We start from the raw sequence: 24,895 nt of genomic DNA on the forward strand, positions 1-24,895 counted from the left end.
ATCCAAAATAAAGTCTGCGGAAGCACTTATTTTAAAAAAAATACGAAAGTCTCATATGCGTATCAAAATAATTTATTTAAACCTTAAACCATAAAACTAATCACATCATAATTTGTCTAGGCCTCTTCCTCGCCTTCCGGGGTCAAGTCCTGCCCTGCAATCTCATCATCATAAATGTCATCACCTGGGTGGTTTAAAAATATAAAAATATCCAAAAATAAGTCGAATACTCAATAAACAACACATCATGCAGTAAACATAATAAACATAAAGTTTTTTGGAAAACGTATATACTCACAAATACGTATGTAATTAACATGAACATGAATATGAACTTATCTTTCATATCATAGGCCGTTACCCACTGTTGACCCCCGTGAGTTAGGGTTAGCGAATCTAAGTAGATGTCGATTTCACCCGTGGCCGCGGATTATAGAATCCATACATAAGGAAGACATACTGGGTGCACTACCAGCATGCATGACCTGTCAATGCAATATGCCCATAATATAGGTACCGTCTTCATATCATAACATATGTTGTTACATATTTTATTATAATCATACTTGCATACTTGTCAATTCATAGATTTCAAAAGAAATCACATACATACTTGTCATATCGTATCATAGATTTCAAATGAAATCGCATTCTTTCATAAATATCGTGATACATGTTTCCTCGTATAAATTCATGACTTTTCATAGATAATTTTATGCATAACTCTCACATAAAATCATGACTTTTCATAAATAATTTTATACATAACTCTCACATAAAATCATGCATTTCATAATAATTTTATGAAATAATCTCTCACATAAAATCATGCATTTCATAAATAATTTTATGAAATAACTTTCACATAAAATCATATATTTCATAAATAATTTTATGGAATAATCTCTCAGATAAAATCATGTATGACTTTCCATAATTATTTTAATGCATAAATTGTCACATAAGATCATCAATATTCATAAACTCTCACATAAAATTATGATTTAGGTACGTAAAAATGGGATTCCAATGAAGGGCATACATACGTGTAAGGGTATGATCATGCTACTTATCTTGCAGTGCTAATCTACTATTTTCGGCACGTAATCAGTTGCCTAAAAAAATAGACACATAATTTGCATAAATTTCTAATTAAACATGTCATTTTATTTATAATCTAAAATACTGAAATAGGCTATATTTCCTAAACCTATATTCTTTCTAATACTAAAATATTCTCACCTGTTAATTCTAAATAGGCATGGGTATTTTTTGAAAAAACAACCTACTGGACATGGTCATTTTGGGAAAACAATATAAAGGGGCATTTTTGTAATCTCATCAATATCTGCCCATTCTAAACTAAAACCTAAAAGCAACTTATATGTGTTTTGCAGAGAAACAAAAGGCTCGAGAGAGAGAGAGAGAGAGAGACATGCGATACTCACCGAGAGGAAGCGGCACGATACAATGGTTAGTGGCTGCGCGCGGTGGCAACTCCGGCGAGTGGGCGACTACGCAACTGAGAGAGAGAGAGTTATGAGAGAGAGAGAGAGACGAAGAGTGAGAGAGAGTTTACGGAAGAACCAGAAAATGCTGAGAGGCTATGCATGGAGTGGGTTGGCGTGAACTTACAGAGCAAGGGTGGCAGCTTGTGGTGGCGAGAGGTGCCGGGTGCACTCTCTGCGCAGTGTGGTGAAGACTTGTAGGGAGTTGGTGCCGTGGAGTGGCTGGGTTGTGGCTCATGGTGGGGAGAAAAATCCCCTGTTTTTGATGGTGAAAATAGAGCACCCTTTCTATACCTTTCGGTGGTTGGCGCCGTTTACGTGGGCTGTCGAAAAAAACTCTATTTGCCGTGTGATAGTTGCTGCGTGTGAGAAAATTGGTGGTTCTTGGTACATTGACTTGTGTGTGGTTGTGTGTTGGCCTCGTGTTTGCTCTATGGTGAGCGTTCGTTGTGTGTTTGAAGGTGGATAAAATTGAGACTCTCTTGGTGATGGACTTGTGGGTTGTGTGGTTTCTCTGATGCTGAGGTGAAAGGCAGCAGGAGGAACGACTTGGAGGAAGAGGCTCACGGTGGATGGAGGCTGTATGCTCATGGTTGCCTTGGCCGTGCAAGTGGTATGGTTTATGTGGTAGTTCAAGGCAAGGGCAACGGTTGCTTTTTCCTGGATGTAGCCTGGAGGCTGTGCATGAAGTGGAGGGCAGCTTGCAAGGGCTTAAGGAGTTCGGCTTGCAGTTTGGGTTGGCGTGGAGGGATCAGAGTGCGACGTGGGGAAGAAGGCGTGGGTTGTTGGGTTTGGTTTCAGCTTGAGGAAGAGGCTGGTTGTTCACACCGAAAATATTGGCTTGGACTGGATGTAATAAGCCTATATATATAGACCAATGAAAACCCTAGTGAAGAAGAAGAAGAAGAGACGTACGTGTATGAGATGATTAGATTTCATGCGTGTTTGAAATTTATAGAATAAAATCTGGTAGATAGGAGTTTTATTATGAAAAAGAAATAAGAATGGTAATAGTGTTTGGACTCTAACACTCACGTGCTTGGAGTTAAAAAATAAAAAATAAAAACTAGAAAAATAAAATAATAATAATGGAGCCTTAACTCTAGGTTAAAAAAAAAAAGAAAAATTATCTGATAATTTTCATATAGGCTTTAACTCATTTATTGAGCTTAAAAAATTATCTGTTATTTATTTCTAAAAAAATAAAAAAAATAAGATCGGATTGTTACAGTATTGATCTACAGTATTCATATTTTATTTTAACTAAAATCTTCTGTATCTCTGTAAAGGAACCGCATAAACCTTGTCATGTCTTGTGATTGTGTGATTATTTATTTTTCTTGTTGCCTGTTACTTGCTGTGGCATCATGGTCATGTGAACTTGATGGGTGTTTTTAGCAACAACAGTAAAGTTTATAAAATTTCCAAGCATATATAATTACAGCAAACAGTGAGAGCAGCAAACAGTGACAGTGAATTTTTTTTTTTTTTATAGGAACGTCACAGTTGAAGTTGATGGGGGGTAAAAGTACTAAAAAAATGAAAACGAGAGGCAATTTTTAAACTTGCTTAACATGAGTGAATGATGGTCAGGTCATGATCAAGTCCCCTACATACCTAACTGCACAAAGCACAGAAGCGCACAATTATGAAAGGAAGATGATGACTTGCATGGAAAATGGTCTCCATTTTTGGCCCTTTATACGTTCCAATCAAAAGCTTTGAAACAGGTCGATAAATTTTTTAAAAAAGAAAAAAATAGTACAACCTCATTGCCAGCCCTACCTTCTGCATTATTACCAAACATGCTAACATCCTTTAATTCAGTGAAATGGGGTGTCAAATCCCAAGATTCCCTGATCTCTTAATTTCTCTCTTATCAACTCGATCGAGTCCTCTGTACGCCTATATAAAGCACTGTCATTATTGAACACCTCTCATCTCCCAGTGTTCTGATCTCTACTTCTTACACTAAACTCATCTTGCTTCTATTTATCTCTTTAATTAGTACGTACGTAGTTCAGTTTATACTTCCCTTGGGTGTTCAAATGGCTACTGTTGGGGTATTTCATTTGATGAAGTACTTGTAGCTAAACTTTTGCTTATGAACTGATTATGGAGTCCACTATCTATGACGATAGGATCATCTCTGCAGTCATGCCCTCTGCCACTAGACTAGTTCTTTTAACATTATTTGTAAAACTTTAGTTCTGTACGTTGTCATGTATGCTTTAAGCCATCTCTTTAAGGAAAATCAGCATTGTTTTCCATGAAAAGCCAACTGAAGCTTGAGAAAAAGTGAGTATACATAGTGTTATGAGGTGGCTTGAATTCTGATTGAACAGTGCAAATGTCGTAGGTTCGCTCGAGCGGAGGTTCACTCAGCTCGAGCGAAGTCAGACAGAGAGCTTCGCTCGACATTCGCTTGACATTTAGCTCGAGCGAATTCAGACAGAGAGCTTCGCTCAAGTATCGCTCGACATTCAGCTCGAGCAATATCCAAGTCAGAGAGCTTCGCTCGACACCCAGCTCGAGCGAGTTCAGGCAGAGAGCTTCGCTCGACTCTCGTACAACTGTTGGCTTGAGCGAAGTGCAGAATATCTACGTTCGCTCGACACTCGCTCGACGTTCGCTCGAGCCAATGTTCACAAAAGTGAATTCTCACTTTTCCTATAAATATCAAACGGCGCCCATTTCTCTCGATACTTCTTCAGAATTCATTTGGCTTGTTTTTGAGTGTTTTCTTGAGAGAGAAGTCTAGAGTGAGTTTGAGAGATAACTTCCTTGTGAAGTTTTGTTGTATTGATTTGTACTCCATCTCTGTTGATAGTGAAATCTTCGATACCGACCCTACCAGTGGACGTAGGCTCATTTTGAGTCGATCCACTTAATTCTTGGTGTTCTTTCTGTGTGATTGTCATCAATTTTTTTCGTTTAGTTCCGCTACTATACTTCGTGTTTGTCTTAGCTACACTTATTCCCAACACATAGCAATCGAGACTTACAAGGCTCGTTTAGTTTTATTTACGTGAGTTCCGATCCGTTTCAACTTTCAAGGTTGATGTAGAAAAAAATACCCTTTTGTGGAGTACTAGTTGAGGAGCTATCTAACTTAAACTACAACGCTAGCAGAAAGTATATGTACAAAAATCTACCTTCTTATGCTCTTTGCGACATAGGAAACTCTAATTAACAAATTTTTTATCAATCACCTTGCATATTTTATTTACTACGAACTCATGTTTGCTTCAAGACTGATCAGAAGTAGCCTTGTTAATTATCAATTCCGTTTCATTAATAACTCAAATGATCGTTGGCTCTTCAGGTTGTATCAGCAAAGACAGCCCTCCCAGAGGACACGGCTCACGAGGAATCGCTACTCAAGGCTCAGGAGATCACTACCAGTGTCAAAGAAGATGTGGTGACTGCACCACTTGCACCTGAGTCCACCCCAAAGGAGCCGAAGGGAGCAGAAGAGACCGTGGCCGTATCTGAACCAACCGAGGCAGTATCTGAGGCAGTCGTGGCTCCAGAACCTGAAGCCCCAGCCGACAGTGAGACAAAGGAGGTTGCAGAAGAGACCAAGGTTGTGATTGAGAAGCCAACAGTTGCGAAGACCGAAGAGGAGACCCCAAAGGAAACACCAGAGTCTGTTGCTGAGGAGAACAAAGAAGCAAGTGATTCTGGTGAGGCTCTAGCACCGGGACCAAAACCAGAAACATAAGCTGAAGTTCCAAAGGAGGTTGTTAAGGAAGAAGAGAAGCCAGTTGAAGGTGAGGAGAAAGTTGGCACAGAAGAAGCACCAGTGGAGAAGGCTGAGTAATATAATTAGGTCCAGGAACTGTGCTTTGGTTGAGATTTGTGTTATTTGTTATCTCTAGTTTGCATGTCAAAGTACTTAAGGGGGGTCGGGGGTGCTGTTGGGGTTCTAGTTTAGTAGTGTTTAATAACGATGATCATGGAGAAAGCTGGAATAAGGGTATGGGATAGGGGTGTGCATCCGGACCGGTTTTTTTTTGGGGTCCAGTCCGTAACCCAGAAACCCAAGTGCATTCGGGTGGTTATCCGCCCGGATTACACTCGGGCGGTTAGGAATATTCTGGATTCGGTTATGTGACCCGGTTATCCGTAACCGGGTCCTTTAAAAGAAAAAAATCGCACTTTGTACCTTTTATTCTCTTCTCGCATTGCTAGGGTTTGCACTTAGCAGTTTTATCGTCTCAACGTATTCTCAAATCCGCCTTCTCTCTCGGTCTCGAAGTCCTTTGCAAACTTGCAGCTTTCTCATCTTCATGAATCCCTTCTGGCCTTCTCTCTCAAGTCTCTGTTCTCTCTTAACTCTTTTGACCTCACCGAAACACGAAAACAGAAATTTCGAAGTACTTTGCGCATCTGGGTGAGACACGCAGAGGCTACCATTGATATTCTCTCTCTTTAAGATTTTAAGATATCTTTCTTTCTACGTAGGGATTTTTCTCAAATGTTTCTTAGAAGAACCTCAGATTTGTTTGATTTATATTATTTTTCCTTTGCTCTATAAGCTTATTTCGATACCTTATTAGTGGATCTTTTCCTTTGCTCTGTTTTTCACATGGGATTTAGTTTTCTTGCTATTACAATGGCTTTATGGCATTATGCATTTTATTTCCATCTGCTTTTGAGGGAGACTTTGAATGACCTACTTTATTCTTTTCTCATGTTTGTCAAAAGGAACTCTTTGTACTTATAGTGCCCTTATGGCCTTACCTGGTTGAGGATTGTGGTGGAGGGTTGGTATAAAAATAAAATGCATCAATATTGCACAGGAAAAAATTAGAGTATACTTGTTTAAAAAATTGAAGGATTGTGGTGGAGGATTGTGGTGGAGTGCCCTTATAGCAAGTTGTTTTTCACGATTTAAGAGAAAGTAAAAATATTTTGAAATAGACGCAAAGGAACGTATGTATAGGTTAAATTTCATGTATTTTTGTCACTGTTAAAAACATTTTTTTAGAAAATTGGGGCCCTAGAAAACTACTTTTATGTTTGAGTGTTGAAAGTAGAGCTGATGAAGACACTGAAATGAATAAACATTGTTGCTATTCTTTTTTATACGAGCGTTAATTAATAAATATCTACACCAACTTACAGCCATAATTTGACTTATCTACACCATATTTGATTTCAATCACATAGCTATGGAATGGCATGGTGCTTGCAACCATTAAAGCCCTTTTATCACTCTTTTCCCACTTTATTCTTTTATTTTGTAAGATGAAATCCAGATTATCAGTTTTGGAGCTTCACACCCTAACCCAAAGTTTAAGTTACCTTTTTGTTTTTTTATTTTTTGGTTTTTTTTTATTTTTGTGTTGCAAGCAAAATATCTTCCATGCACAACAATTTTTTTGGCTATCACATTAACTGTTGGTTTGTTTGGTAAATACTTTTATTTGTTAAGTTTGATTTTTTATTATTAATTTATTCATTTAACTTAACCTCTAGTTTTTTTTTCCTGCTCAAGGTAACCCCCTTCCTTCAACTTCAGCAACTTAAATAATTTCAACTTCAACTTAACCCTCTTCTTAAGGTTTTCTTTATTTTTGTAATAATTCATTGGAATTGATATTGATATTGTGCTTAAGAATTTTTACATATATGAAACTGCTTTGTGCATTTAATATTTGTAGCATGAGCCAGTCATGGAACATGAATCTAAGAGTGTACTAGGAGAAAGAGGAGACTTTTTCTTGGTGATATAGAGTCTATGGTGAGACAGTCCAGTATAAAGCTGCAAGACTTTTTTTTTATAGATTTATTGTTTCTAATCACTATAGTTTTTATTTTTCTATTGTAATTGATGTTGTTGGCAGCTTACGGAGAGATAGTCCAGTAGAAAATTTCTCCCCAATTTCAGATTCAAGATGTGAAGACTAATGCATTTTTATGTTTTCATTTAAATGTGTGACTCAGATTGAGATTAAATCTTCAATCTCCTTATATAACGTTGTGGTAGAAGTTTGGTGACTCGAATTTTCTATTGAGTTAATTCCTTTGTCAATCTTGTGCTAGTCATGTTATCATTTCCTTGCATGTATCAACAGAGTGACTATGTATAGGGTGACCTTGTCTCAAGTAGTAACTAATTAAATTTGATAAATCACTCAATTAGGTTCTTCTGTAGGTGCAGAGTGTTTTGAGAAACCTTTTCATTTTTGGTATCCAATTATTCCAAATAGGAACTAGAGTTGAAGTAGGCAAGGAATAAACCCCACATTTTCACGTTTTATTTGGTATGCTTTTCAATCAGTGCATGAGGGAATCTATATGTCCTTTTGCCTCTTGTTGTTGGAAAAGACTGTTTGACCTTTTTTTTTTAATTTAATTTACATAAAAAAGACTTTGTTTGACTTGTTGCCACTGAGAGAATAGAAAGAAACCTTCATATTTCATGCAGAATTTTCTATTATCTTTATTGATTATCTCCTCAAATAACTGTAAAAGAATCAGTCATCTTTTTTGCTTGGTTGCGTTTGACTGCTGTTATAGACCCAAGAACTAAAGTTGTAAGACAGTAATTATGGTAGTGTCTTTGTGAGATTTTGTTTCAAGTTTTATTCTCTTGTTCTTTTTGACTTGTTTTTAATCATTATAGTTTTCATTTTTCTGTTGTAATGGATGCTGTTGGCAGCTTATGGACACTCAGTCCAGCAGAAAATTTTCCAAAATGGTCATCACCAGATCAAGGTGAAAGAAATCAATTTTTTTTCCCCCAATTCCAGATTCAAGATGTGAAGACTAATGCATAATATAGAATCGACCAGAATGATCCATAAAATATTGAACAATGTTATTTATTTTGCATTGTTATGTATTAGTTTAATTAGTTATGATGTATTATTATTTATTTTATTTTTTGTAAATTTATGTTTTGCATTGTGATGTAACAACAATATTATCTATTTTGTATTTTTATTTATTTTGTTATTTAATTTATTTTTTTTATAAATTAATTTTAGAAAGTGTTTAAATTAGTTTTTTAAAAAATCTGGACAATTTAACCAGGATATCAGAATTTTTTTAAAAAAAGCCTTGCTATAAATTTGTTTTAGAAGTTTTAGAGTCTCCAAAAAAAAAAAAAAATTTAAAAACCAGATTAAATCTGGTTATAATCCGGATTAAATCTGGTTATAATCCAGATATCCAAGTTTTTCGATTATAACCGAAAATTTGGATTTAATCCGGTTATTCGTCCGGATTAATCTGGATGGATAACTGTCCAGTTTTTTAAATCCGAATCCGGTTATGACCGATATTTGGATCTGGATCAGATGAACATCCCTAATATGGGACCTAAATTTATATAGAAATTATGGCTCACAAGATTCAACAAATCTCCACTTACCATATGGCAGTGGGGATTTGTGAACCATTATTATTATAATATTAGTACTTCATTAATTCGTATGATAATTTGATCTCCACAATATGACTGCTCATGTGGCATTTGCTCAAAATACGAAATCTATAGTACTCATTGGAATATCTGCCTGGCTGGGGAGAGTATTTGCGGACTCAAAATATTGGCAAGCGAGAATATCTCAAATGCTCTTATTATTATTTTTTATTATTTATTACTTTTTACCTACTTTTTACTACTATTTAATATTTTATTATTATTTTTTCATTACTTTTTCACTACTATTCACAAACATTCTCAAGACTTCTCAACACTTTTCAATTTAAGAGTGAGTTATACTATAAGTATGTAATGGTTGTGCAATCGTTTTGAAAAAAAATGAGATTCATTATTAAAAAGTTAATTTTTTTATATGAATCTCGTATTTATTTATTTTTTTAAATGATTGTGTAACGTTTACACACTCATAATCATTTCCCTTTAAGAATAATCACAAAGAACTATATTTTAGGCACAACTCAAGAGGCTTGGTCGCCTATATAATCTCTAAGGCCTGGCCGGGCCGGGCCCAGCCCAGCCTGCCCGTTCAATTCTGAGTGTGACACCTAAATTCTTAATTCAAGAGGAATGCAGCCCAAGTCAATAAGCCAGAGTGATATCAGATATGACTTTATTCCTATATATGAATCAATGCAAACCACTGAACCAGTGAGTTAAATGTGGCTAAAATTTCTCTTCATTTTTTTTTTTAAAATCAATATATATATATTTTATTTTTTATATTTGACATTTTTATCGTTTAATTTTTTTCCTCTTTCTTCAACTGTGACTGCAACCATTCCAACTGCTTCAATGTTTCATTTTTCCGGCAAAACCAAAATGGCCTCAGTAATGTTCGCACAATCAGCAATAACAAGAGGCAGAGATGAAGTATATGTAGTAGCTATTCCTCTAAGGGCCACAAAAGGACCAGCCCAGTTGCTTATGTTTGCTGCCTACTCTCTCAATCTCTGGATTTACAGCATTTTATGGTTCTCGTCAAACCCTCCTCCCCACTTCCTTCTTCTCATGTTCTTTCCCCTCCAATTTCCACCCTGATTTTTTTCATTTCTTCTTGATGCGGTGGTGAAAGTGATAAAAAAAAAAAAAAATCTTCCCTTGGCTATCTTAGCATTTCATTACTCGGGACTTTGTTTGATGGATATGTTATTGTCTAAGTTCAAATTTCCTTTTGGGAAATAGGAATTGAGTCGATCTGAGTCTCTCCTATTCAATCTTGGTATGGGTTTCTGATATATTTTCTGTTTTGGTTTGTTTTTTTGGATTTTGCTTGTGATGGCGCTCCCTTTGTGTGGGAGTGCATAATTTGAAATAATACTCATACTCAATATTGCAAAGATTGATTCTTTAGTTTCTTTATACTTTTCCAACATTAAGGAATTTTCTTTTTCTTTTCTTTTTCCATGGTATGATCATATCCATGTTCTCATATGTCGTGGAAATTATTATAAAGAGCTTATACTAAGACGCGTCACTCATTTATTTTAAGCACTCCCATCCTTAATATACCTTGGAAAAAGCTTGCTCCGTGCTATATAAGTTGGATGTTTAGAGGCATGGACTGAGACGTTAACTTCATTCTATGTTAGGAATTCATATAGCAACCTATAGAAAGTGTGACTTCGCTGTGTTAAATCTTTTTGCATTATAGCATTGAAAAAGTTCTAATCCGATTGATTCTCTTTTCCAGGCCTTGGTTTTTGACTTCCAACCTCAAGATCCTGAAAATATATACGTGGCTCTTGATGTTATATCCGGTAGAGCAGTACCAGGTTAGGCCTAAATCATACCATAACTTTCATGCCTGAATAGTTCTGCTTGCCGTGCTGATGTATGAATATTGAATCTCATTAGAATGTCGAGTTTCCGTAACATTCATGATGCAAATTGCAATATCTAAAATGGTGTAGAACACTTGGACCTGTCTAATACATGTGGCTAGAAGCCACTAACAACTGTTTGATCCAACAATTTGACATAGGTTTTTCATAAACTGAATGCTAGACTTAACATGTCCTTTTTTGTTAGGAGTTATTCTTATGAGATAGTTGAAAAATCTACCAACAAGGAAATGCTGGTATGTTGGATCTTTGCCAATGGATGCAGTAGATATAGCATGTAATTTCAACAAAAGCTGGGAAACTGATTTGAGGGTTAGTCAACATGACTGTCGAGATTATACCAATGGTAATAGCATATCTGTTGTCCTACTTTTGTGTGTGTGTTTGTGTGTGCGTACTCTTATGCAAAGGGCAATCAAGAAGAATTTAGTGTCTGCAAAAGTGTCAGCCATGCTTTTTTTACTTGTTTTTATTTGTTCTTTTGCATAGTAGAATGCCATTAACATTTTGGTGGAGTTTAGATGATTCATCCAGATCGTACCTCTCAATATTTTTCAATTCTGCCCTTCCTTTAATTACTTTTTGTCAACTTGGAAGGATTGGTCGAGTACCTCACTAACCAAAAAGATGTCTTGGAGTGCTTGAGAAGCTGCACTGGTGGTCTGGGTTAACCAATCAACTCGCGAGGCTATTTTACAGTAGACACTGTTCTATCATTTTCTTCACGGGTGTATTCCGATCAAATGATATACCATGTTCTTTCACAAGGTATATTCAGTCTCTCATTTCTAACTACTATTTATGTGCACGTGTGTGTTGCTTTTGGGAGTGACCACCATATGATGCCATACAATGGGTATATGTAGACTACAATTGATGCCTTAAAATGGATGTGTTAAAAAGCAGGATACTTAAGACACACCAATGACTATTTTATAATCCACTGAGGGGAAAAAGGTTATATTTGAGGAAAAAAGGGACCCTCCCAGACTAGGGAAGACTGTATTTGACTAGAATGTATGGGAGATGGTAGATACTAAAATGAAATCTTGGGAGAGAAGACTGAATATGTTGGCATGGATGAACATGAGCAAAGGTCCTTGAAGGCTAATGCATCCAAAACTATATATTGCAATAAATAATTTGGATTTTAAATTTACGACTTAAATCTTCATGGGACATCAAATGCCACATTCAGATGTTCATAATCACATACATTATAGGTATTGGTGATAGATATTGCAAATAAACAGAGAAAAAGAAATCCTGCTCATTGCAGTAAGAAATCAAACTCACAGGAAGAAGCATGTACTTCACCTTTTTAGAATTTCAAGCATCAATGGAGGTGTCAATCCAGTTAAGGTTACCCACATGTACAACTGCTTGAAACCACTTTGGTATTTTCTGAAACATAATGTCTTTATTTTCCACTTATTGCATCATATGAGATCAGAGCTATGCTTTTGGACTCCAACAAGATCTCGCCGGTCTTCAAGAGGCATAAAAAGAAAATCATAAAAAGAAACTCCGGTCTGCTTTTCCACTTATTCCATCTTTTTTTTTTACCTTCCCACTTTATTTCAATGTGAAGTAATTGGTAATTAGGTAGAAAAAGAAAATCATTGTTTGTGTTCTTAAGGAATTTGCATGCTGCATGTTTGGCTAGCTTGGAATAATATCAATATTGAGAATGAGCTAGGTGCGTTTGATCTTGATGAAGCTTAGCGCTGATGAAGCAAGCATGTTAATTTATTATTAAGTCCATAAGCTATGGGTTAGTGTTGTCGATCGGTTAGGTTTTAGTACTTCTTATAGTAGTTGGATATTTATTTTATATATATATATATATATATATATATGCATTTTGGTCTTCAAGGTCGGGGCTGTTGCAATATATCAGAAGTTATAACATCTTGCATGTCTCTTTACATCAACACTATCAGCTTCATCACTTCCATAACCACAATTGATCATGTATTTTACGACAAACAAACTGCATGCATGCATGCAAGATTATATATATATATATATATTAACGTAGTGCACGAGAAGTTTAATTAAATTATATTGTAATAATCTTATTGTGATTTATTCGGTAACTTTTGGAATTTATTTAACCGAACAAGGAGGAGGATTTTGTTTCCCACCGAGGGTTGGTTTGACATTAGTACATTGGAAAGTAGCAGGACCGTCTTTTCCTTGGTATCGGATGTCTATGTCAGTGACCTTCACATCCTGACATGGTACTGCCTTGCTGCAGATAAGCTTCACTGCCCCCCTGGTAGTAGCTGTACCTTTTATGTTCTTGAAACTGACGTTGCTGATCTTGATCTTGGAGGGGATCTAGTAGATCAAACATACACCATCAAATTAAAGTATTAGTAATATTCATAAAGTTTGAACATTAAGAAGTCAACAATTGATCAAAACGTAACTAGCTAGTAGTTTGATATAATATTGTAAGTACGTACTTGTGCTTTGCACTGGCTCCATGGGCAGTATGATTGATCTATGATGATAGGATTGTCGACATTTTTCATGAGGAGATTCTCGAAATGTAGATCAGAGGCAGTGCCAGAATATGAATTAGGCCATGTCTTGATTCTCACGCCATTTTGTGTGTTTATCATTGTGCAATCAAAAACTTTGACTCCAACCACAGGTTCTTCATTCGTGTACTTGCCAAGACTTCCGATGCTGATTCCATGGCCAGGTCCGCAAGTTACCCTTTGGACAAGTATATCCCGACTGCCATCACCAATGGAGATACAATCATCACCAGTTGCAATCTTTGTATCGAGTATTCTGATTCCAGATGATCGCCCAATATGAATTCCATCAGTGTTGGGACTATTTCCAGGTGCTATGATATTTACGCGTTGGAAGGTAACATTTTTGCAACCCAACAAATTAATGTGGAATTGTTTGCTATCCAAAGATGTTATGCCTTGAATCAGTCCGTTGCTGATGAAATCAAACCTGATATTCTGTACATGATGATCAAAGTAGATTATCATGAATAAGCGTGCGCGTACATTCTAAATTTACAGGTATATAAAAAGAAGAAAATACGTAAGGAAAAATATATTAATTGATGTTATTGAAAATGAAGTTGTACTACGTAGTAGTACTTACGATGGGAAGGTCACCGCAGTATTTAATACCGGAACACGATCGCGTTCCCCATACGCTTTTGCCTTTACCATCAAAAGTTCCACCGCCAGACAAAGTGAAGCCGTCAATGCGTAAAAAATTGACCCAACTTCCCGACTTGAAGTAACTGCGATCGCCTGGGGCTTGTACAGTTCCTTGAATCTGAAACTCGATCCTACCCTTACACGGTCCACTAAATGTTACAGCCCCCATTCTGTATATCCCTTTTGGAATCACTACTTTGCTCCTTCCCGCTGTTTGGCAGGCTCCTTGCCAAGCTTTTGTCACAGCCTAATTAATTAATTAAACACCCACAAAATTACTTATAATAATAATGAAAGTGAGATTAATGCATGCATGCAAGCAAATATATATACATATGTACTACGTACGTACCTGGGTGATATCTCCATTTGACTTGCCACCGTACTTGCTGATATCAAAAACACCAGGTTGGGCATTGGCAGCATATGCTAACAATAACAGCAGTGCTATAGTTCTTCCCATACTGACTTTCAAACCAATGATAGATATTATTATTATTATTATAATTATTATATTGGTTTGAAAACACGTTTGGGAGAAAAAGATGATCGATCCTGAGTTGTCTGACCAGTACTACTTTGGTTTCAATATTTATAGGGCAACACAGAAGCTCATCACCACTAAAATCTCAAACCGCTTGCTACCTAATTTTAATCTTGTTTACAAGGTCTGCATGGTTTTCCGCAATTATGTGTACCTTTTTTAGCCTTCTCGATCGTTTCTTCTTCCTATATTATCTCAATACTGGCCGCGTGCCAACCATGCACATGATTAATTATACCATGCAAAGCAAACCTCATGATCAGTCGGCGAATTCGCTCTTTGAAACAAATGGATAGCTAGCTTTCACTAATTTAATTCCTTCATGAAAGTTTTTAAAAAATCAAAATATATACTAAATTTTATTTATAATTCTATGAATATAAAAATCCCCCCCCCCCCTCCCAAAAAAAATTACAATCCATTTGCGTTCTCTAAAAACTATATTAATCTTTTTAATATGGAATTTAACGTCATGAGAGTACAAGAAAAACTATTTTATAAAAGATAGTTAAGAGGTCTTATCCTCTAGAGTTCATTGAGCAATAAAAGAATTTATTTAAGGTCTCAATTATACCATTATATGCTTAATGTGATACAAAAATATCTAAATTTTGTATGAAACTTGATAAACTAGCTTACATACTAGAATGAAAGATGACATTCTAAAAGACCACTTGATAGTTTCTATGAATAAAATAAATTCTAAATATGTCATTACAAAAATAATAATAGATTAAATATTATTCCACGAAACATTATTGTTAAAAATTTGAAACATATATTAAGTTGTATTTTTAAAATTTTTATTTCCATGTGTATGTAACAAATTATTGATATCTAACTTTATATATAGTTATGTTTTTACGATTTTTTTAATTTTTTTATTTTATCTAAACGTGTCACTGTAGAAAAGTTGGGCCCCCTCAAAAAAGATTTATGGTTCCACCACCGTGTATAATTGGAGATGATAAGATTTAAGATAAATATCAAAACTTTTGAAAGAAAAAAAAAAAAGATCGGTTAATAAAACTGGCTGTTGAAATTTCATTCGGCTAGCTGTTATATATATAGTTGCGGCAAGCACACCAAGTATTTGATCATAATTGATAGCCATATATATAACTTGCCCAAATTAATAATTAATTCCATATATGCCAAATTTATAGTAATAAAACTAGAGTCGCAACTTTTTCATTTGAGTTTACTTTCGAGGGAACAAAAGAATTCCTTTAGATTTGCTAATTATATAGGTCCTTTTATATATATATATATAGATACAATGTGTAGTTATGATGCAGGGGGATTCGAATCTGGTGATACTAAGTTGATTGATTTTATGTTTACAGCAATGTACTAACTTGAGAAGGCAGATCATCATAAATATGGTAGAAAAAGGTGAAGGCTGCTTGGATTGAGCCAATATTATGCATGTGAAGAATTTTGACCATAACTTTGGCTACATGTATTAGAAATTCAGAATTGCACATATGACCACAATTCAAAAATATTTTCAGCACACAAGACATGAACAACAGGCTACATTTGGTAGTCCCCGTTTCGACCTCGAAATCAAAAATTCTTTCCCTCTAAACCGAAGTTATTTGCTCCTTTTATGATAATTTTCGTTGTTACTTTTTTGAGATGATTCTTATTTTGATTTGGGCTAGATTTTTGGAGAGATATTATTTTATTGCATTTTTTTTTTTTATACAATAATTGAGATTTTTCCTTTTTGGAAAATATTATTAGAATCTCCGATTTCCTTACCTATTGAGTCCAACTTGTGGTTTCAGAACCAGCTTTCGAATTTTATAAACAAACCATATTTTCAGAGTTTTATCAATGTGTTGCATATTTTCTCAGTCTCAATCCTTAGTCTCTGTTGCCGTCAAAATAATTTCTATTCTACATAGCATTAGGTTCCTTACTAAATTCTAGTTGTTACAACTTTCAAATTGGACTATATATAGTACTATTAAGGGATTTTTTATATAAAATTGACTTATAGCATATATGAATCCGTTACCATGATATGTGATAAATGTTGAATTGTTAAATGGCTAGGGCACACATGAGGTTGCAAAATTCAAACATTTTAATTTCTATATATCAATGGTTGGGATTTTTTAGGGGTGTAAAAAAAAAAATTGAAAAATTGGTTGTATAGGACCGCACCAGCGGTTCGGTTTGTTATTGGGGTAGTGCGGTACCGGTTCTTAAGAATCGAAACGGGTCATAAACCAGTGAGGTATTGATTTTCATATTTTGAAAACTGGTATAAACCGAACTAGACAAGTATATATAATTTTATTTTTTTATATTATATTATATGCTAAATTGCTAATTAACATAACATTAAATTCTAATATTTATATTATTCAAGTCTATAATCTTCTAACATAAAATTAATATAACATTTTATGTAAGTTAGATACTACTTATACTATTACAATTAGACACTAATTATACTATTTTAATATTATTATTCAAGTTTATTAATCTCACTAATAAGTTAGATATTACTTATACTATACTAATATAATTGAACATTAATGAATTAGTAATTGTTAATGATAAGCACTAAATTCTAACAAATAAGTTTAGTATTGAAAAATTATAATACTAACCTTATATAGTGTCACACGTGTAAACGAGAAACTAGAAAACCGAACCAAACCGGATTGAAATCGAAAAAATCAAAAGTTCTTATTTCGGTGATGAATACATCCGTATCAGTTCTTAAATTTTCAAAACCAGTGTATATCGGTTCAGTTAAAAAATTTATCCAAAATGGGGCCGAATCATTCCGGTTACACCCCTAGGATTGTTTTATAATCCAATGATGATATAAACTTAGAAAAAAAAGTACGAGTTATAATAAAAGGTCAAAAATAAAATGAGGGTACTTTCCATTTATGGAACCAAAGTGAGAAAAGTGATCGCGATAGATTTAGAGTTCTTCCAATGAAATTATTACTTGTTACAAAAGTTTACGTTAATAAATAAAGATACATTATTAAATTTATAATATGGAAACTTCATAAATTATTCCACCATCCTACTATTATCCAAATATGTAGATTTGAGGGGTTATGGTCACACACAAAATGGTGTACCTTTCGGATTTACATCCTCTCTATAGTGATGGTTCCTATGGGTGTGTTGGTTGAGAAAGTGTCAAGTGGGCAATGGCTGTGCATCTGCCAGCAAGTGCCTTGTGGTCTATAAATACAGATCATTTGTGCACAATTTGAGTGCTTGCAATTCTTATATCCGTTGTCAATCTATGGGACAAGTACCCTAATGAGACTGTCACCATTTTGCAAAAACACTAACAACTATTTTCGTTCTTCATTTTCTAACATTGGTATCAGAGACACTTTAAGAGGCATCAGAGAAGTCCAAATCATAGTGGAAGAGACTGCTCGAAATAAGGAAATTCAAAAATTCTTCAAAAAATTTTCTAGCCAGTTGCCAGATTTCCTTGCCGCAGAGAGGGTAGAGTGTTGGGGACACTTTAGATGTTACACCATTGCTGTCCCTCATGCCGAAAGAGGGTGAAAGTTGGAGTTTTTTTGCAATTGGCCTCCAGTGTGTGCAAGGAAGAAGACAACATTGTTGGTTGAAATGACGTCGTTTTGATCAACAATCATCACAATTGAAATAATTATGTACTAAACAACATTGTTGCTTAGTCGACTAAAGAGAAAAATGACCAAAGCATCTTTTTTTGTTGTACATTTGTGGATTCTACTCCATCAACAAATGGTGTCATTGCAAACAAAATTGAACACGATGTCATTCCAAGAATCTAGTTGACCCGCGTATTGAACCCGCATGTCGAGCTGTGAACGGAGACAAGTACAGAGCCACTGATTGGTCTACTGTGCCTAAGTGTGGTCTGAGCTCTTTGAATCTATTTTTTGAACCGATTCAGACCAATTTTGGTGTTTTGGCCACTTTGAGTCATTTTAAGCCCGATTTGATTCGTTAAAAAGCCATTATGCTTCATGTTCTATGCCAAATATTTTTAGAAATTTTTATTGCTAAAAATCACAAGAAACTCCTTGAAAGAGGATAAACTTCAAGAAAAGTTTATGGGAACACTCGACCAAGGCAATACTTACATTATTCTACTTATGTGAAAACACATCTATTATTGTTGTATTTTTATTGTTAATATTAAGGTTTTTTATTAATGGAACGGAAGGAAAGTATTGATCTCTTGAGGATTGACAAATTAAATGGAAGGAAATTTCGGGTCTAGAAGAGGCGTATAACTTTTTTTCTAACCAACAAAAGACATTTTATACATTAACAACATTAAAGCTATATGAGAATATGAAAAATGACTTTGCAATTAGTGATCTAGGTACCAAAAATATAAAATTGTGCTTTAGAATCAGTAATTTAGAATTAATCTGCTATAATGATGCTGCTTTTGTAAATGATGTAGATGATAGAAAATCTGCAAGTAGACATATATTTCTATTTAATGGAACAATAGTTTCTTGGTTGAGTAAGAACTTTGTTTGTGTTGCTAAGTCCACAATGGAAGCAAAGTATATTGCTTGCAGTAATGCAGTGAGTAATGCGGTGTGGATGAAACACTTTATTGAAATGTTAAGTTTGGGTATATCCACAGAACTAGTCAATGTGTTTTGTTTTGTGATATTAGTCTACTATCTCGTTAATAAAAAGTGGAATATAGAGTTCCAAAGGAAAATATATTAATGTGCATTATTACTATATTTTCTATATAATAGAAAGCTGGAAGTCAAAGGTTAATTTTGATTCATTAGTACCATTATTGTGTGTTCAAGTGGGAGATGTAAGTTTAAGATGATAGTGTAAATTCAAAGGGTACATACCAAACGATGTACCCTTGAATTTACACCCTCTCTATGGTGATGGTTCCCATGGGGTTGTTGGTTGAAGAAGTGTCAAGTGACAAAACTGTTTGACCCTTTCTTTTCTTTTTTTTTCTTTTTTTTGATGGAAATATACTCGTTTCATTAATGAACCGAAGTTACAAATGTGACTTATCAATACAAGAAAAATCCAATACATGGAAAATCTAGTCTATAAGTCAAACTACGCATCAGTACTGGGGTTTCCCCACACCCAAATTCATTTGTGGCGGACATTGTCTTAACTTCTAAACAAACTCTCTCATAACAGGGAAAGCGCTCTGTAAAACAGAACTTAAATACCCTCTCTATCCTCCCAAGGAAGATGAATACAGGACACTGCTATGGACATCAAATCCAATAGCCTATTTCTATATTATTAAAAACTAAACTAACAAACAACTATAAATAAACACATTAACAACTTCAAGACCACAAGCACTGGTGAGGCCCTGGACGTCACGCCTATCGCAAGCATCGTCATCTCGAGCCCTGGTGGAACAAGCACCCAGCTCACGCACGGACCACAACAACCTGGCCGTACGACCACCGGCTGTAGCATTGCCCACCACTCACGAAAGACTCTTGCCCCGGATTACGTCCGATCCAACGGCCCAAACCTCACTCGAGTCAACAAAAACAACAACAAAACAGAAAGACAAACAACTACAAAACACTGAAACGGAAACATGAAAGAAACAGAGAAAATAAAAATGGATGAATAGTGCACAATGGGTAGGCAGTGGCTCGTGCAAAAACTGTTCACTCTGGGAGGAAAGCCGGCGGTCAGACCTGGAAGTCTCGGAGTCAGAGGTTCCATAGAAACCGAGCGTGGCGTTGGGAGAGGGCTCCTCAGTGGCCCGTGAAGGCCACGCGCCAACGATATCCGGAACTTCGTCCCGCGCGTGCGGGCTACGCTCCACTCCGATGGAAGCTAGATTTGGAGGTCTTGAAGATCGGCGGTTGGGCGTCATGCTGGTGGGCGCGTGTAGAAATGTGACGGCTGGAAAGACTCGAACGGCGATCCTCCCTTATTTGGCCTGCAAAACACAAAAAAAAAAAAAAAAAAAAAAAAAAAAAAAAAAAAAAACACTACATAGAGATAAAATGGATAGAGAAGAAAAGGAAGAGGGCCGGAAGGGGAGGGGGGGGAGGAGCCGAAGCTCCCACCCCCTTTCGATGGATTTGGAGTTTTGGGACTTTAGAGAGAAGGGAAAGGGTTTTCTAGAGAGAGCCCCTCATATGTTTGATTATTTTAGCAAGATCTAGACTTAACTCAATGAAGCAAGGTCAAGGAAAAAATGGTTTGACCCTTTCTTGATAAGTGATGGGAAGAGGTAAATTAATATTATATTTATATTATATCTTAACAACGCTGCCCTAGCTAGAGGTATATATGTAGCTGTCCGTTTTGTCAGATCATGCGCACTTAATTAGTTTGGATTATGCAATATATGCAATATTTGAAGTAATCCAACGATCTGGATGAATTTTGACGATGGATTTAATTAGGTGTATATATGATATATGATATGGTCATGAATAGCTCAAAGTAAATGAGGTACTTGCAGGGTGATGAGCTTTGGATTGCTAGACTTTTATACGGAGTTTTAATTTAGAGTTTCCTTAAAAAATGACATTGCTGATCATCATGAGATTCAGTTCATGATCATGGGATTCAGACGTACGTTGTAGCAACGGCAGAGATTTCAGAAACTGATCTAAAGGATAATGATCCATTCACGTACATGAAAAGAATAAGTTAATTAGGCTGACTACTTGTTTTGATTTGAATTGTTAATCTCTGATTGATGATCATATAATAGCGGCGCTCATGATTTCATGAACTGCATGGGTACGTAGGCTCCTAATTAATTACGTATCGATCAATTCCGGAATTTGGATGTTTATTTACTTGTTAATTTACTAGGACTCATGCGCGCATTCATGAGTACTAGTCCTTAAATAATTAATACTTGTATATATATCTTTTCTCGTAAAATAATATTCCTACGGCCTACGTATGTACCTTATCCATGCTCTGCATATGTGCAGGCCGTCTAAGCTAGCTAGTAGCATGCATCCTAATATATATATTAGATGATGATCTACTAATAATTCTGTCCTTCACGTGACGTACGTATATTATAATATGCATGCACGCACCCACTGATCGATCCGAGGCCGATATAAAATACGATCGATGAATTAATTAACATGATCAACACGTACGTACGTAACGTATAATATTGTATACGATGAAGAATAAAACGTACGTACGTACGTACTCATGATCAGCTAGCTCGATCTCCATGCACGAAGATATATTGGTGATCATGATCATGAGTAAATACTGCAATTCGAAAACTATTAGCATGCATGCATCATGCATATATGCATGCAGTTCCTTCCCTGGAATTCGAAAACTAATTTCTTAATTATTTATATATATATATGCCGTACTTGACCGGCCAATTATAATTACCAGCTAGCTATTTTGAAAGGCTTATAAACTAACGCCAAGTTTTGATAATTTTATCCTCTTATTATTATTATTGTTGTTATTATTATTAATTTTTAATAGACGTTACTTGTGCACTAATTAGAAACTACGTACTTACGACAAAGATTAATTTTGTTGAATTTGGAAACTCAGATCGATCCACGTACACCCAATTTTTCATTTCAAAGAAATCACAAGTGTAGATTACATCGAGCTAGCGTTGTAAAGAAATTAACGACAACGCGAAAGAAAAAATGAAAAAAAAAAAGAAGCTTAATTAGTGATAACAAGGAGGAGGCCACTGTCTGCCACTGGTCATGGGTTTGATATTAGCACATTGGAAAGTAGCCGGCCCGTCTCTTCCAATGTATCTGATGTCTATGTCACTGACCTTCACATTCTGACATGGAAGCGCCTTGCTACAAAATAGTTTGATCGCCCCCTTTGTACTAGCTGTTCCTCGTATGTTCTTGAAGCTAACGTTGCTGATCTTAACCTTTGAAGGAACCTGGTATATATACCGGCCAACGACCAGGACCAGATCAATAAAAGTACTATTAGTTATATGCATTAACTTGGAATATTAATATGAAGTCAATCACAACACGATCGATATACTAATGTATGTACCTGTGATTTGCATTGATTCCATGGGCAGTATGATTGATCTATGAGGACAGGGTTGTCGACATTGTTCATGATGATATTCTCAAAATGCATATTAGAAGCAGTCCCAGAAAAGGAGTTAGGCCATGTCTTGATTCTCACGCCATTTTGTGTCTTTATCATTGTGCAGTTAATAACGTTAACTCCAACCACAGGCTCTTCATTTTTGTACTTACCAAGACTTCCTATGCTGATTCCATGGCCAGGCCCGCAAGTTACTCCCTTGATAAGTATATTCGTACTTCCATCACCAAGAGAGATACAATCATCACCGGTTGCAATCTTTGTATCAATAATCGTGATTCCAGTTGACCGCCCAATATGGATTCCATCTGTGTTGGGACTATTTTCGGGTGCTATGACATTTACGTTTTGGAAGGTAACGTTTTTGCAACCCAACAAATTAATGTGGAACTGTTTGCTATTCAATGATTTTATGTTCTTGATCAATCCATTAGTGATGAAATCGAACCTTATGCTCTGCTCATGATCATAATAGAAAGGATAATTAATTAGCGCCATCGACAAACTTATTAATTAGGATGAAATGTTGGAAATTAGAGATGATCGACGTTAGATAGAAGTGATCAAAACTCACGATGGGAAGGTCACCACAGTATCTAATACCGTTACAAGATCTTCTTCCCAGACGCTTTTGCCTTTGCCATCAAAAGTTCCACCGCCAGACAAAGTGAAGCCATCGATCCTCTGAAAATTGACCCAACTACCAGACTTGAAGTAACTTCGGTCCCCTGGGGCTTCTAAGGTGCCTCTAACCTGAAGCTCGATATGACCCTTGCATGGACCCATAAACTGCACTGCTCCCAACCTGTATATCCCTTTTGGGATCACCACTGTGTTCTTACCCGGTTTTTGACATGCATCTTTCCATGCTTTTGTCAAAGCCTAAATATAATATATTAAAGACCACGCAAAAGTTTTTTAATTAATTAGCAATGCCAGCAAATATATATAATAATCATCATGCGTAGTACTATATATATATATATATATATATATATATATAATAGGTATGAGCTTGTACGTACCTGGGTGATATCTGCATTAACCTTGGCTCCGTACTTTCTGACATTAAAGCCACCGGGTAATTTAGCACTAGCAGCGGATGCTGCAGCTAACAACAAGAACAAAGCAATCGTGGCGAGATTCATTTTCAAACCCATTTTTAATAATTAATGGTTTATGATCGATGGGTTTGAAAAGAAAAACAGAAAAAAAGAAAGCTAGTACTAGTACGTCTGAATTGGCTTGGCCTGCTTGTTTGAATATTTATAGTGCAAAGCAGAAGCTCTTCACCACTAATATTATTCCAAACAAGTACTGCCAGCTAGCTAATTATCACTAACTAATTTCATTTTGTACACACGCACGCAAGATCAGGTCTGCATGCATGGTTTTACGCAATATTTATGGTTAATTTTACGGCCAACCACATCTTATATATACCAAGTATATATAATTAGCCTTTAATTAATTAGCGAATTAATTGGGCGCTCTAATTAATTTGAATTAGGAATTAATTCATGAATTGCGCGCTAGCTTTCACTATATATATATATATATATATATTTGCTAATTTACATATATAGGCGTGTGTCAGTGTGTGTGCGCGCATGTGTGACGTACGTAGATCATCGACTTTCCTAGCTAATTGAATTCTAGTCATTAGTTTCAAATTAATCAGATTGTAATTTGATATATATAGTGCATTAGATTTAGCTTACAGTAAAAATAATTTTATTATCAAATATTGTAAATCAAAATCGACGTACATGAGTTTGTAGGATAGTTTTTCAAAACTGATCTTTGTGTTGAACGAGCTGCATTTTCTTCATTTTAATTAAGTGGAGCACACATAATCAGGTTTTAACGTTTTAATATTTTATAGAAAAATAATTTGTGTACCTGATTCGGGTTTGTCTTTGTATATATAAAGATTTTGTGGCGCCCCAACCCTCACGTACGGAAACTCGGGAATCGAGACGTCTGGATGATGACAATACGGTCATGCATCCCAAAGATAAGTGCTAAGTGTGTGTATATACAACAGTGTACAACAAAAATAAAGCAACAGATAATTTAAATACGTCAACTAAGTACCAGAATTGTTTAATACAAATTCACTTAAAACAAAACGTTTTAAAGAGTAATACAGTTATTCCATAAAAACATAATTATTCCAAAATACATAATTCAACAAGCGGGAAACAAATCTCAAACATGAGCGAGTGATCCCAAATCACTCC

The 24,895-nt window shown here is 35.5% G+C and overlaps 2 protein-coding genes and 2 pseudogenes across 2 annotated transcripts; 2 read left to right on the top strand and 2 right to left on the bottom strand.

Annotated features, from left to right (window-relative positions):
• Window positions 1-3,453: 3,453 nt before the first annotated feature.
• On the top strand, window positions 3,454-5,241 carry LOC121251728 (major latex allergen Hev b 5-like). Its single transcript, XM_041151065.1, has 2 exons — window positions 3,454-3,571; window positions 4,834-5,241. The coding sequence occupies exons 1-2, from the start codon at window positions 3,557-3,559 to the stop codon at window positions 5,230-5,232; spliced, it is 414 nt and encodes a 137-aa protein (XP_041006999.1). The 5' UTR covers window positions 3,454-3,556; the 3' UTR covers window positions 5,233-5,241.
• Window positions 5,242-9,666: 4,425 nt separating this feature from the next.
• LOC121251727 lies at window positions 9,667-11,305 on the top strand (annotated as a pseudogene).
• Window positions 11,306-12,855: 1,550 nt separating this feature from the next.
• Window positions 12,856-14,607, bottom strand: LOC121251726 (exopolygalacturonase-like). The gene is made up of 4 exons (XM_041151063.1): window positions 14,358-14,607; window positions 13,944-14,252; window positions 13,280-13,795; window positions 12,856-13,151 (listed from the first exon to the last, which is right to left on the bottom strand). Exons 1-4 carry the CDS (start codon window positions 14,466-14,468, stop codon window positions 12,918-12,920), a joined length of 1,170 nt encoding a protein of 389 aa, XP_041006997.1. The 5' UTR covers window positions 14,469-14,607; the 3' UTR covers window positions 12,856-12,917.
• Window positions 14,608-22,239: 7,632 nt separating this feature from the next.
• LOC121253596 lies at window positions 22,240-23,812 on the bottom strand (annotated as a pseudogene).
• Window positions 23,813-24,895: the final 1,083 nt, after the last annotated feature.

The sequence above is a fragment of the Juglans microcarpa x Juglans regia genome, chromosome 2S (genome assembly GCF_004785595.1).
Source record: "Juglans microcarpa x Juglans regia isolate MS1-56 chromosome 2S, Jm3101_v1.0, whole genome shotgun sequence".
In the NCBI taxonomy this organism is placed as follows: domain Eukaryota; kingdom Viridiplantae; phylum Streptophyta; class Magnoliopsida; order Fagales; family Juglandaceae; genus Juglans; species Juglans microcarpa x Juglans regia.

Bases quoted from the DNA above. Each gene is read 5' to 3' on its own strand.
- LOC121251726 (XM_041151063.1), bottom strand. From the start codon at position 14,468: ATGGGAAGAACTATAGCACTGCTGTTATTGTTAGCATATGCTGCCAAT. The intron at 13,796-13,943 runs GTAAGTACTACT...CATCATGTACAG, and splicing joins ACTGCGGTGACCTTCCCATC to AATATCAGGTTTGATTTCAT. The intron at 13,152-13,279 runs GTACGTACTTAC...TTGATCTACTAG, and splicing joins GGAGCCAGTGCAAAGCACAA to ATCCCCTCCAAGATCAAGAT.